Genomic DNA, 14,151 nt, shown 5'->3' on the forward strand with positions numbered 1-14,151 from the left:
GGGTCAATGGAGATAGGACATAACATAATGGTCCTTTAAAACGCTCTAAAAAAAGAAATGCACATGGTGTGTTCCTTGAAGGTGTGAATGATGGAAAACCGTAAATTAGAGAGTACAAATAGGAAGATAATTAAATAAAAACTGATGGTTTTTATTGTTCCCTGCAATCTATTTCATTTGTTAATTCCTTTTAACTCCTGAAGCGTCTAAAGCGTCATACTTACATAGACTTAAAAGATAATTAAATAAAAAATGAAATACAACTGTATTATTATTTGTTTCTCATATTTCCGCAACTGATTAGTTTACACAAATCAATAGAATTCATCTACACATCCCATTTTATGATCAATTCTTTCTCTTAGGGTCCTTATCTTCACATATTAGTGACAGAAGTCTCGACAGATTTTTTTGTTGGGATAAAAAGTGCAATGTAACTCAGAATACATTTATGTTTGTTTTCCAAGTAATTCTAATAAAACTTTCTTTCCAAAAGCAAACATACCTATCAAATTGATCAATGCTCCCAATTCAGCAGCCAGAAGAAAGGAGGAATTAGTAAGTCATGAAAAGAAAGCAACACCAAGAAAACTATAAAATTTGATATCTCTACATGGTATTGTGCACATGAAGCCTTGAGATGAAAGCAAAGGCAGCACCAAAAAAACGGTTGAATTTTGCCAATGCAACACCAGGGGCAAAATGGTCAAAAATTGAATCGAAAAATCTTACAGCATGTATGTAGCAGCACCAACCAAAAACGTTTGAATTTTTACCAAAGCAATGCAAGGGACAAAATAGTCAAAAGTTGAATCGAAAGGGAGGAAGCCATCTCACAGCATGTATGTACAACCCCCCCTAATGCAGGCAGGAAGAAACAGGATCAATGCAACAGTTCTCCATTGCAAGTTTGAATCTACTTCCTCTGTTATTTACCCAGTTGAAGGATAGCAATTGAATCTCATCAAACACTTTATCTTTAATGATTATATCAATGATTAAAAACTCTGGAATTGCGTGTTTTCTAAACAGATCAAACACTGTATAACACAAGGCACCCAACATTTCTATACCTTCAGACCCCTGTTTGGAGAAGTTCACAACATCCTCGCCTTCTCAGACATTGAAGATGAGGGTTTCAAGACTAGCTTACACCATTGACAAAACCAATTCGAGATTCCAAGGAGACCATAGCACAAGGCACCCTACAATTCTATTTTCCGACCCCTGCTTACACCATGGACGAAGTCAATTTATCCATCCAAATCATTTGAATCCAAGTGCAGAAACCACAAACAAATCATTTGAATCCATCCAAATCGCAGAAAATTTATCAACTTAAAGTTAGATTGGTGATTACACGAAAGTGTGAATCCATTTCCGTAGTATTAGCAGAGTGGTTTGAAGTGGTGGTCAGGATCGTTGAAGTGGATATCAATTAAAAGGTCGGTATTGGTGTCTTTCCTCATTTTTTATGTTCTATCTTCTTCCAACACTCCATTTAGGATTGCTTGTACATGCTCCTTGCAAAAATGTTAGTCTAATGAATATTAACTGTTTGATGAAATGCCTCAATGAGTTTTTTTTTTTATTTTTTTTTTCTGAATTTAATGCCACATCAGCTGTATGGTATTGGTTTGTTCATAGTGTAGTGTATTGATATTATAGAGTACTTGAAAACAAAGAATATTTACAGAAAATAAATGATCTCCAAGACACCCAATACACCGATACAGAATGAGAGAAGTACGGTTTCCAGGCAAATTTTACACTTAAAATGTGAACCAGACTTACCTATTTTTGTAGCTGTTTAATGTTCTTATGGTGTCTTTGGAAAAACTTGGTTAACATTAAATAGCATGTCTTTGGAAAAAGCTGATGCCCATCAATATATGTGGAGGGAGAGACCTTGTTTTATTTCTTTCCTGATTTGCAGTAACAATATTCTCAAATGACAATCACTTTGCAATTTCTTCCATGATCCATTGAGTATCCATGAAACTACTGGTGTCATTTTGGTGCTAGCTACCAATAGACATGGAAGGGAGATTCAGATGAAGAAGCTTTTTATACTTGCATTAATTAATAAAATTACATCCAACACTCAGGTAGTCAAAGCTTGAATTTTTTGTGATTTTCATTTACTTATTTGTTCACAAACATATGTGAAGTTTCTTAACAAAAAGCCATTCATATGAATACATATTGACATGATGCATATAGGGAACATAAGAAAGGTAAAAAGAACACTGAAAGTACATTATTTCAATCAGCCCAAGAGATGTCAATTCAAAGCTGATCCTTCATTAACAGATTTGAAACTTGTTGCATTGTTGGTCTTTCATGTGGATTGGAGTTCAAACATGCTCTTGAGAGACTCAAAACCAACCTAACTTGTTTCTCAACTTGTGATGAGGGAGGAGGTATCCGACTATCTCCCACGTTTGCGGGCACCAGATAATCATCAGACAATGTTGGTAAAGAAGCTATCAATTCTCCAGGATGCTTTCCCATTATCACTTCTACTGCAACAACTCCAAAGCTATACACATCGCATTTCTCATTTGCCACCATCGTATAAGCAAGCTCTACATCCAAAGAAACATGAGATAAAAACAAAAAAAGTTATATCAACCCCACAACATTCTAACATTGAGTCATATATGTGCATATACTTATTTATATTTATCATGAAACTTAAGAATATGTAGAGGTACAATCACGAGATAGTGTTACCTGGTGCGATATAACCATAGGTGCCTGCAATTGCGGTGTAGTTGGATGAATCGAGCTTTAAAAGCTTGGATGTGCCAAAATCAGAAATATGTGCCTCACAATCAGAATCAAGAAGGATGTTGGCAATGGAAATGTCTCTATGAATTATAGGAGGTGAGCAATCGTGATGCATATAAGCCAAACCATTAGCTACACCCTTTACAATATTTACCCTTTTTAACCAATCCAATTCTTTTGCTAAGACATCGCTTCTTAAGATTGATCCAAGGCTTCCCTTTTCAAGGTATTCATAAATCAAAAATGAGTGGCGGACATGGGAGCAATATCCATAGAGTTTCACTATGTTTCGATGCCTTATGTTCGTTAACGCTCGTACCTCATTTAGGAATCCATTGTGATCAACATTCTCAGATGATGAGTGAAGTTTCTTGACAGCTACCACATTGTTAGGTTGTAGCTCGGCTTTGTACACAGTCCCATATCCTCCGGTCCCAATGCAGTATGCTTCATCGAAATCATTTGTTGCCTTCAAGATATCAACATACACTACTTTTCCATCAAAACTTGTAATGGAGAAATAATCACCACTTTCTTCGTCCGATGGTTTTTGTGGAGACTCTTTCTTTTGTTGTTGATAAGCAATGAGGCCATACGCGAATAGACCAAGTAAAACAGCCCCAATAAGAGGGAGTGTAATTACAAGGATGCGCTTGTGATGAAAGGGATCATTTTTCTTCTTCATAATCTGACTTGGACAAAGTTTCAATCCGGTAATATTCCCACACAAATTTGGATTGCTTTCTATGGACGCATTCACAAAGTTAGCTGAAAGGGGGACTGGACCTGAGAGCTTATTGAAAGAAAGGTTGATATCAATACCACGAGGCAAATTTACAAAAGCATCAGGAATAGAACCAGATAGTCTGTTGTGAGAAAGATCCAATTTTTGCAAACTCTGCAAACTTTGAACTTCAGATGGTATCTCTTTCGTGAGAAAATTATGAGATAAATCAAGTTCCGTAAGATGAACTAATTTACCAATCTCGGATGGAATTGTCTCACTGAGCTTGTTATTACTAAGATTCAAGTAGTGGATGTGTGTCCATTGACCAATACTTCTTGGGACTGACCCATTAAATCTATTTTTGGATAGATCGAGTACTTCAAGGAGTTCACAAAATCCAAGCTCTAGAGGTATAACACCCGAAAGTTGGTTGTCAGTCAAGTACAAATCCAACATACTTTTCATCTTCCCAAACTCCTTTGGGATCTCACCAACCAAATGATTCCAAGACAAATCAAGTCTTTGTAGTTGAGTTAAATTTCCGAACTCTGGAGGAATAGAATCACTAATTTTATTGTTGTTCACCTTAAAATCAGTGAGGGACTTCAACTTCCCAAGTTCACTAGGAATAGGACCAACAAGCTCATTTTGATACATATAAAGGGAAACTAAAGATGTCAAATAACCAAATGATGAAGGAATAAAACCACTAAGCTGGTTTCCTCTCACTGAAAGATGAGTGAGAGGCTTCAATTTCCCAAGTTCACTAGGAATTGGACCAGATAATTTATTACCACCAAGGTTCAGCCACTGTATGTTGCTGAGGTTTGCTAGTGATGAAGGAACTGAACCAGTTAGTTGATTGTCGCTCACCTGAAGATTAGTGAGAGACTTCAAATTCCCAAGGTCAACAGGAATGGGACCAGAGAGCTGATTTTCATTCAAATGAAGGACATTCAAAGATGTCAAATTACCCAATGATGAAGGAATAGAACCACTAAGCTTATTGCTGCTCACCTCAACATCAGTGAGAGTCTTCAAATTCCCAAGTTCAACAGGAATGGGACCAGAGAGCTGATTTTCATACAAATAAAGGACATTCAAAGATGTCAAATTACCCAATGATGAAGGAATAGAGCCATTAAGTTGATTCTCATTCACAGCAAGATCAGTGAGAGACTTCAAATTCCCAAGGTCAACAGGAATGGGACCAGAGAGCTGATTTTCATACAAATAAAGGACATTCAAAGATGTCAAATTACCAAATGATGAAGGAATAGAGCCATTAAGTTGATTCTCATTCACAGCAAGATCAGTGAGAGACTTCAAATTCCCAAGGTCAACAGGAATGGGACCAGAGAGCTGATTTTCATACAAATGAAGGACATTCAAAGATGTCAAATTACCAAATGATGAAGGAATAGAACCATTAAGTTGATTATCACCCACAGCTAGATGGGTGAGAGACTTCAAATTCCCAAGTTCAACAGGAATGGGACCAGAGAGCTGATTTTCATACAAATAAAGGACATTCAAAGATGTCAAATTACCCAATGATGAAGGAATAGAGCCATTAAGTTGATTCTCATTCACAGCAAGATCAGTGAGAGACTTCAAATTCCCAAGGTCAACAGGAATGGGACCAGAGAGCTGATTTTCATTCAAATAAAGGACATTCAAAGATGTCAAATTACCCAATGATGAAGGAATAGAACCACTAAGCTTATTGCTGCTCACCTCAACATCAGTGAGAGTCTTCAAATTCCCAAGTTCAACAGGAATGGGACCAGAGAGCTGATTGTTGTGCAAATAAAGGACATTCAAAGATGTCAAATTACCCAATGATGAAGGAATAGAGCCAATAAGCTTATTGCTGCTCACCTCAACATCAGCGAGAGTCTTCAAATTCCCAAGTTCAACAGGAATGGGACCAGAGAGCTGATTGTTGTGCAAATAAAGGACATTCAAAGATGTCAAATTACCCAATGATGAAGGAATAGAACCACTAAGCTTATTGTTGCTCACCTCAAGATGAGTGAGAGACTTCAAATTCCCAAGTTCAATAGGAATGGAACCATATAATTTATTCACACTTAGGTACAGAATCTGTAGGTTACTCAGCTTTGCTAGAGATAAAGGAATAGAACCACTAAGTTGATTGTGGCTCATGAAAAGTTCACTGAGATACTTCAAATTGCCCAAGGATGAAGGAATTGAACCAGATATATTGTTTGAATATAGGTACAAGATGGTTAGCTGGTGCAGGTTTCCTATTTCAGGTGGGATTACTCCGGAAAACTTATTGGATGAAAAATCAAGATGGATAAGTTTGGACAAAAGTTGGATTTCTGATGGGATGGGGCCATAGAAGTTGTTCAGACTGAGATTAAAATGTGTAAGATTGTGTAGCAAAGAGAATGAAAATTGATGAAGCGTACCCTTTAATCCAGATGATGTGAGGTGCAACTTCTGAATGCTCCCATCAGCATTGCAAACTACTCCAAACCAAGAACTGCATGGAACCGATGCACTGGAATTCAAAGGGAGGGGAATCCATGAAGAAAGCAAGGAGTTTTTTGGGATTTCAAGGCTTTCTTTCCATTTAAGAAGAGTATTGGCTTCCTCCAAAGAAGCAGATGCGAAATTTGGTATGGTGGAAAGTGTGATGACTAGTAGACCCAAAAAGAAAAATAACAAGTTTGAAGAAGACATTATTTGCTTTGCCATGTTGTTTTTAATAAAAATAGAATTGTTTGCATGTCCTAATTTATACTTGAGCTACCTTTTTCGCTTGTTTTCTTTTTCACATACTTGAGAAGACAATGTCATATTTTTCCACACGGAGTGTGTTTTACGTTTGAAGTCGGTGACAAATTTTTCCACAAAGCCGTGTATTACAAAAAGACAACATGTGGTATTATATGTTATTGTTGGATTTAACAATGTAATAATAAAACTTAACTTGATTATTTAGACATATTTGTTTTTGTTTTCTGGTTAATGCTTAGAAGTTTCACTCAAACTGTATTTTACTGCATAATTCGTTCTGTGTGAATGGGGCAAATGGATATACGGACATAACATAATGGTCCTTTAAAAGAATCTAAAAAACAAATGCACATGGTGTGTTCATTGAAGGTGTGAATGAGGGAAAACCGTAAATTAAAGAATATAAATAGGAAGATAATTAAATAAAAACAGATGGTTCTTATTGCTCCCTGCAATCTCTTTCATATGTCAATTCCTTTTAACTCCTCAAGCGTCTAAAACGTCTCATACTTACATAGACTTAAAAAAGAAGGTAATTAAATAAAAAGTAAAATACAACTGGATTATTGTTTGTTTCTTATATTTCCACAACTGATTTAGTTTACACAAATGACAATCAGTTTGCAAGTTCTTCCATGACCTATTGGGTATCCATGAAAGAAACTACTGGTGTCATTTCATTTCGGTGCTCCCAATAGACTTGTAAGGGATATTCAGATGAAGCTTTTTATATCTGTTCATTTCATCTAGGAGCACATAGAACGCCTGTAGTAAAATAAGATTACGTCTTGATGGTTTTCAAGTAATTGTGTTACATATGAAATAGGCATTGATTAGCAACCTTCATGGACATAGACTTGCATACAAATATTGGTAAGTTGTATATTGCATTATCCATAAATAGATCCAAACCTTGTAGATTGCATTAATGGTCATGATAATATTGTTTTATATTAGAAACTATAGTGTTGATGGCTAGACTTTGGTGAAGTTTCTTCTAAAAATCAAATAAAGGTAAAACAACATAAATTAAATCTACTTCTATTTTCGAGTACTTGTGTTTCCAAAAGCCTTATTATTAGGTCTGCATGGCATGATACTTCTCCAGTTCCTTATCAAGTTCATCAACTGACTTGTCACCCCCCGCCGCCTTCCTCCCTCGCCCCCGCCCACGACCACCACCGCCCCCACCATGACCACTGCCACCGCCACGCTTGTTTACAACACCACCACCACGGCTACTCTTTATGCCACCACGGGTTCTCCGACTACAACAAGAAAAAACAAAGATGAACTACTACACAAACAATTGTATGATTAAAACCTACTTCCATTTATTTGTAGTATTTATTGTTTTCCAATTTCGGAATCACACTATAAAATATCTACCCAATTATTGCATTGTACTTTCAAATTGTTTCTTATTAGGACATTATATAACCGTAAAAATAGATCTGCATTTGGATGACATTGCTATAATTGTGTAGATTTTTCAAAATACAATGCTCTAATAGAAATACATTATTATCATATAAAAAAACAATAAACCCTACCCGGATGTACGATTAAATGCACCCCCACCTCTTCCATGAGCCACTCCAGGCCTGCAATGCAAGTGTACCCAATTTTACAAAACAGGAATTCAAAAAACAAAGCAAAGGACAAAAAAGTAATTTCACATAAGAAAGGCAACTTACATCATGACAACTGTCCTCTGTCCATTTACTCCTCCAACCAGATTGACACGTGGCGAAAGAGGAGCATCCGACTTTGACCCTACAATCTCAATCTTCATTGGCTTCCCATCCAACTGTACATTGTTGTAACGTTTAAATGCTTGAAATGCATCATTTCTTCTTGCAAATATCACTTCAGCTGTTCCCTAAAACAAAAATAACAAAAACATTTTTTTTTAAAAACAAAGTATATACTTTTTTAATTAAAGAATTTGATACTCTTTAGTTACACTTACATTTGGACGACCACTTTTGTCGTAATGAATTGCATATCTATTCAGCTCTCCAATCTCAGAAACAGTTCCTGTGGTGGGGCCCAAATCAATTGTTAAACTTAAAGAAAATATTAAAAAAAGAAACAAATTGGCAATAGTTGATAGTTGTGTTACCCTTATATCTTCATTGGTGACTCCAATGTCTAAATTGGAGACATATAATTTTGCAGCATTATCCAATCCGGTAGACCTGCTGCTTTGAGGCTGTCTTCCAACAAGTCACGCTGCCATGGCAAAGGCTTGGGTCTGCGAAAAGACTGATGCGGGCATGCCACGTGTCAGCATTATAATACCATAATACAAAAAAAGTTTCACCTTTCTTCATGACCTATAATCAATTATCATGATTCATGGTGTATCTACAACTAATCCGAATCATTTTTTTTAAATAAAGATTGGATCTTGAGATTTCATTATATTATAAAATGACAACCTATCTTTAACACTTGACATAAAAAGAGATCTTGAGATTTTGGGAGTTAAAGACTAAACCCACTCCACTCCTTAACACATGTGAGATAATGAACAGGCGAAAGCACCAGTCCTGTAGTTCAGTGAAGGAATCTCCTTTGCAGAAACACCATGTACAACCCAAACTTTCAATTAAAAAATAATTTTTCTTTCAGCTATAGTTACAAGTGGTACGTATGAGAGAAGCAACCATTACAGATTTTGTATTCGATATCAAACGGGTCGTTTGTTATGTGATATGTCTCTTTTCTTTTTATCATTTTAAAGGCATTTCTTTAGTCTTTAGTAAGCATCGACTACCTATGGGGTGGTCTTAAAACTTCTTTTTTAGTTTATTAAAACTAAATAATTATTAATTATATTTACTCAAATATACCATGGGTCCCACAAACCATCCTCCCACCCTCCAGAGACCCTTTTTTTTATAACTCACGGTGACCCTCTTTTTTACCTCTAGCTATTCACCTTCTGAAAACGGACGTTTTGAAGAAAAGCAGCCTCCATATTTCATAAAATCTTGAAATGAGTTGAGGAATAGGAAAAATTGAGACAATGGTGTTCTTAAACACCAACAGTAGATGACCTATTTTCATCCTCTATAACCATGGATTCTGGCAGATGGGTTAGCTTTCAAACCATGGATTTATGTTTGAATTCATCCGTATTGAGTCCCAGAAGTAGAGAAATCGTCATAGGAGCATTCAGAATCTGAGTTAAACTTTAAAACAAACATCTCATGTGCATCAAAAACATTAGCTTCTCTCTTGCTGTAACAACCCATTTCCAAATCGAAAATTTCCACCTTGAAGTCTACTCCGTCAAAAGCAAATGAAAAACACGGAATTAGAAAACATTAAAAACCTAGATAGATGGAGATTATGAATGTGAATTCGAGGAAATCGAGAATCCTCCACTCCAGTTGGCTCCTCTTGTGTCCTCCAGAAAATCAGAAAACACAGTCCACACTTTTGTGCTGTTCTGATTAGGCGCCGGAGGAGTAGGTCTGAGGTGTGAGGAGTCGGCCCCGCAAGAAAAGATCTCGGAGGTGGGAGGAGCTATCGTCTTGTAGGGCAAGAAGAAGAAGAAGAAGCGTGTATTTGAAAGAAGGGAAAATGTTTTTTTTAGTCAGCGTAATTTTGGGGAGAATCGAATGAGAGGTTTAGGTGGTCAAAGCTTGACTTTCTTTGTGATGCTCATCATTTAACATTGAGAATATAACATGTTCTCTTAATGATCATCACTAGCCCAATAAGAACAAATATTATCTAGAAGACTTTAGCTTATTTTAGAATGCTCTGGAAGATTCTAGAACATTATGGAAGACTATGGAAGGCTCCGGAATATACTGGAAGAGTCTAGAATACTCTAGAACGACATGGAAGACCCTGGAAGGTTATGGATCATTCTAGAAGACACTGGAGCAACCTAGACCTCTCCAGAACATGGTAGAATATTCTAGAAACATATGGAAGCATATAAAGTATGTTAGATAGTTTTAGAGTTATCTAGTATGTAGTAAGTGTATACTAGTACCTAGAACCTTCCTAAGAGGCCTATAAATAGGTATGGAGTTCATTTGCTCCAAACCATCCAAGAAAGCCTCAAAGAGAGAAAAGTGTGTAGTAGTCTCACAAAGTGTAAGGTCTTCTTAAGTGTCTTAATAAAAGTCTTGTTGTTTCCCATACAAAGAGTCGTGTTCTACAATCTGGTATCAGAGCAAGGTTTCTTGATAGTGAGAACGAGTGATTCTCGTTGTATTGTGAATAGTTTGTAACTCTGCAAGTTTAGTGTCGAAACTAGCTTTTTGGTATTACCGAGGTACTGCCAACACGATGGGTGATCTCCAAGTCGTCGGAGGAATCAAGAAACTCAACAACAACAACTACAAAACGTGGGAAACATGTATGAAGTCCTACTTACAAGGACAAGATCTATGGGAGGTCGTTGGTGGAAGCGAAACTACACCACCAGAGGAAGACGTTAATGGTGCTTTGTGCAAATGGAAAATCAAAGCAGGCAAAGCAATGTTTGCCTTGAAGACCACAATCGAAGAAGAGATGTTGGAGCATATTCGGGATGAGAACACCCCGAAAGAAGCTTGGGACACGTTTGTGACGCTTTTCTCAAAAAAGAATGATACGAGACTACAACTTTTGGAGAACGAGCTATTATCAATCTCACAATGTGACATGACGATTGCTCAATATTTCCACAAGGTCAAGTCGATATGTCGGGAGATTACTGAACTAGATCTGCAATCCGTCATTGCAGAAGCTCGAATGAAGAGGATCATTATCCATGGACTGAGGCTGGAATATAGAAGCTTTGTTATTGCTGTATAAGGATGGCCCGTTCAACCATCACTTGTAGAGTTTGAAAATTTGTTGGCCAGCCAAGAAGCTATGGCTAAGCAAATAGGAGGCATCACGCTGAAGAGTGAAGAAGAAGCACTCTACACAAGTAAAAATCGGAGGAATTTCAAGCCACCTTCTAAAGAAGGATACAAAAATGCTAACAAAGGGAAGAGTCAGCCAGGAACCTCACAACCATGGAGATCTCAAAAGACCGACAATAAGAGTTCTCGGGGGAGGAGGTTCGAAGGCAACTGCAACAACTGTGGAAAGTGGGGCCACATGTCCAAGGATTGTTGGTCAAAGAAAAAGTCTGTGGAAAGTAATGTCGTAACTTCCAAAAAGGAAATTGAGGATGAATGGGATGTTAAGGCTTTATGTACCATAGAAGAAAACTAGTTGGCACTCATGACAATGATGGGAGAGCGTATCAACTATGAGAATGAATGGATCATTGATTCAGGATGCTCCAATCACATGACTGGCGATCAGAACAAACTACAAGACGTGAAGGAGTACAAAGGGAGTCGCATGGTACTTACAGCCAACAATGCACGACTTCCAATTTCTCAGATTGGAAAAACGACGATCATGCCTCGTAACAAATTTGACATGGTGTCACTACATAATGTGTATCACGTGCCAGGTATGAAGAAGAACTTATTGTCGGTATCGCAACTAACATCGTCAGGCAACTACGTCTTGTTTGGCCCACAAGATGTGAAGGTCTATCGAGATCTTAAAATATCAGAAAAGCCAACGATGGAAGGACGGAGAGTGGAGTCCGTCTATGTGCTCTCCACAGATTCTGCCTATGTAGACAAGACTCGTAAGAACGAGACAGCAGATCTATGGCATGCACGGCTGGGACATGTTGGTTATCACAAGTTGAAGGTAATAATGGAGAAATCCATGCTCAATGGCTTACCTCAACTTGAAGTTAAAACAGATGTTGTTTGTGCTGGATGTCAGTATGGTAAAGCTCATCAATTACCATACAAGGAGTCAAATTTTAGAGCAAAGAAGCCACTAGATTTAATTCACTCAGATGTGTTCGGTCCAGTCAAGCAGACATCAGTTAGCGGGATGCAGTACATGGTGACGTTCATTGATGATTATTCGAGATATGTGTGGGTTTTCTTCATGAAAGAAAAATCCGAAACATTCTCAAAGTTTCTAGAATTCAAGACAACGGTCGAAGGAGAAGTGAGAAAGAAGATTCGGTGTCTACGCTCAGACAATGGAGGAGAATACACCTCGGAAGAATTCAATCGCTATCTGCAAGAATGTGGTATACGTCATCAATTCACATGTGCCAACACACCTCAACAAAATGGTGTAGCTGAGAGAAAGAATCGGCACCTTGCAGATATTTGTCGAAGCATGCTACACGCGAAGAATGTCCAAGGAAGATTTTGGGCTGAAGCAATGCAAACTGCTGCCCATGTGATCAATAAACTTCCCCAACCAAGGTTAGGTTTCATCTCACCATTTGAGACACTATGGAACATGAAACCTACTGTTAGCTACTTCCGAGTATTTGGCTGCGTTTGCTACGTATTTGTGCCTAGTCATTTACGTAGCAAATTTGACAAGAAAGCAGTCAGGTGTATATTTGTTGGATACGACAATCAAAGAAAAGGGTGGAGATGTTGTGATCCAACAAGTGGAAGATGCTACACTTCAAGAGATGTAGTGTTCGATGAAGCATCTTCATGGTGGTCCTCAGAGAAGAAAGTACTACCAGACTCGGAAAATATTGAAGAAGTTTTAAAACAAAATATGGGGGAGCAAACTGCACATATTTGGTCAAGTGTTGATACACCTGAAGATCCGAGCGACACTGATGTCATTGAGCAAGAAGTAACTCAAACAAGTGATGCCGGTGAAAGGGAGCCGCCGCCTCCACAACTTCGAAGGACGGAAAGAATCCGAAAGCCTAATCCCAAGTATGCTAATGCGGCCATTTTAGAAGACGGTGTTAAAGAGCCGGAGACATATGAAGAAGCAGTTAAGAATAAAGCTTTGTAGAAGGCAATGGAAGAAGAAGTTACAGCCTTAAAGCAGAATAAGCATGGGAACTGGTACCAAGACCAAGAGATATAAAACCCATTTCCTGCAAGTGGGTTTATAAATTAAAACGACGCACAGATGGATCAATTGAAAGATACAAGGCTCGTTTGGTGGCTCGAGGGTTCTCACAACAATATGGACTGGACTATGATGAAACATTTAGTCCAGTGGCGAAGATAACTACTGTACGGGTGCTGCTAACTCTTGCGGCTAGTAAAGACTGGAAATTATGGCAGATGGATGTGAAGAATGCTTTCTTGCATGGAGAATTAGATCGGGAGATCTACATGAACCAACCAAAGGGATTTGAGGATGCAGTTAATCCCACTTATGTGTGCAAGCTGAGAAATGCTCTTTACGGATTGAAGCAGGCACCAAGAGCCTGGTATGGTAAGATTGCTGAATTTCTTACCCGAAGTGGTTATTCAGTTGCACATGCAGACTCAAGCCTGTTCGTCAAAGAAAAAGAAGGGAAGTTGGCAATTGTGTTGGTTTATGTGGATGACTTGATCATAACCGGGGATGATGAAAGAGAAATCCATCAAACAAGAGAAAATCTATCGGTGTGATTCCAAATGAAAGAGCTGGGGGAGCTTAAACACTTCTTGGGGTTAGAAGTTGATCGTACAAAGGAAGGGTTGTTCCTCTGCCAACAAAAGTATACAAGAGATATACTTCAAAAGTTTGGCATGTTGGAGTGTAAGCCAGTATCAACACCAATAGAGCCAAATGCCAAGATATGTGCTCATGAAGGAAAAGAGTTGGACGATGAAACGATATATCGACAACTAGTAGGTAGTCTTATCTACCTAACTTTATCTCGGCCTGACATTGCTTATGCAGTTGGAGTTATGAGTCGATACATGCAAAGTCTGAAGAAACCTCATTTGGATGTTGCCCGACAGATCTTGAGATATGTCAAAGGTACAACTGACTATGGTCTCTTGTATAAAAGA

General features: G+C 37.9%; 2 protein-coding genes and 1 pseudogene across 3 annotated transcripts; 1 reads left to right on the forward strand and 2 right to left on the reverse strand.

The window, feature by feature from the left end:
* Positions 1 to 2,289: 2,289 nt before the first annotated feature.
* LOC145095491 (uncharacterized) lies at positions 2,290 to 6,247 on the reverse strand. The gene is made up of 2 exons (XM_079033359.1): positions 2,737 to 6,247; positions 2,290 to 2,588 (listed from the first exon to the last, which is right to left on the reverse strand). The coding sequence occupies exons 1-2, from the start codon at positions 6,245 to 6,247 to the stop codon at positions 2,290 to 2,292; spliced, it is 3,810 nt and encodes a 1,269-aa protein (XP_078889485.1).
* A 1,077-nt stretch (positions 6,248 to 7,324) lies between these two features.
* On the reverse strand, positions 7,325 to 8,578 carry LOC145095492 (THO complex subunit 4D-like; annotated as a pseudogene). Its single transcript, XR_013703705.1, has 5 exons — positions 8,415 to 8,578; positions 8,262 to 8,329; positions 7,987 to 8,171; positions 7,843 to 7,893; positions 7,325 to 7,557 (listed from the first exon to the last, which is right to left on the reverse strand). The product of XR_013703705.1 is annotated as a THO complex subunit 4D-like (transcript).
* A 2,025-nt stretch (positions 8,579 to 10,603) lies between these two features.
* LOC145095493 (uncharacterized) lies at positions 10,604 to 11,113 on the forward strand. Its single transcript, XM_079033360.1, has one exon. It carries the CDS (start codon positions 10,604 to 10,606, stop codon positions 11,111 to 11,113), a length of 510 nt encoding a protein of 169 aa, XP_078889486.1.
* Positions 11,114 to 14,151: the final 3,038 nt, after the last annotated feature.

This window comes from Lactuca serriola, chromosome 3 (genome assembly GCF_051521515.1).
Source record: "Lactuca serriola cultivar US96UC23 chromosome 3, Lser_US96UC23_V15, whole genome shotgun sequence".
In the NCBI taxonomy this organism is placed as follows: Eukaryota; Viridiplantae; Streptophyta; class Magnoliopsida; order Asterales; family Asteraceae; genus Lactuca; species Lactuca serriola.

Bases quoted from the DNA above. Each gene is read 5' to 3' on its own strand.
- LOC145095491 (XM_079033359.1), bottom strand. From the start codon at position 6,247: ATGGCAAAGCAAATAATGTCTTCTTCAAACTTGTTATTTTTCTTTTTG. The intron at 2,589-2,736 runs GTAACACTATCT...CTTTGGATGTAG, and splicing joins CTATGGTTATATCGCACCAG to AGCTTGCTTATACGATGGTG.
- LOC145095493 (XM_079033360.1), top strand. From the start codon at position 10,604: ATGGGTGATCTCCAAGTCGTCGGAGGAATCAAGAAACTCAACAACAAC.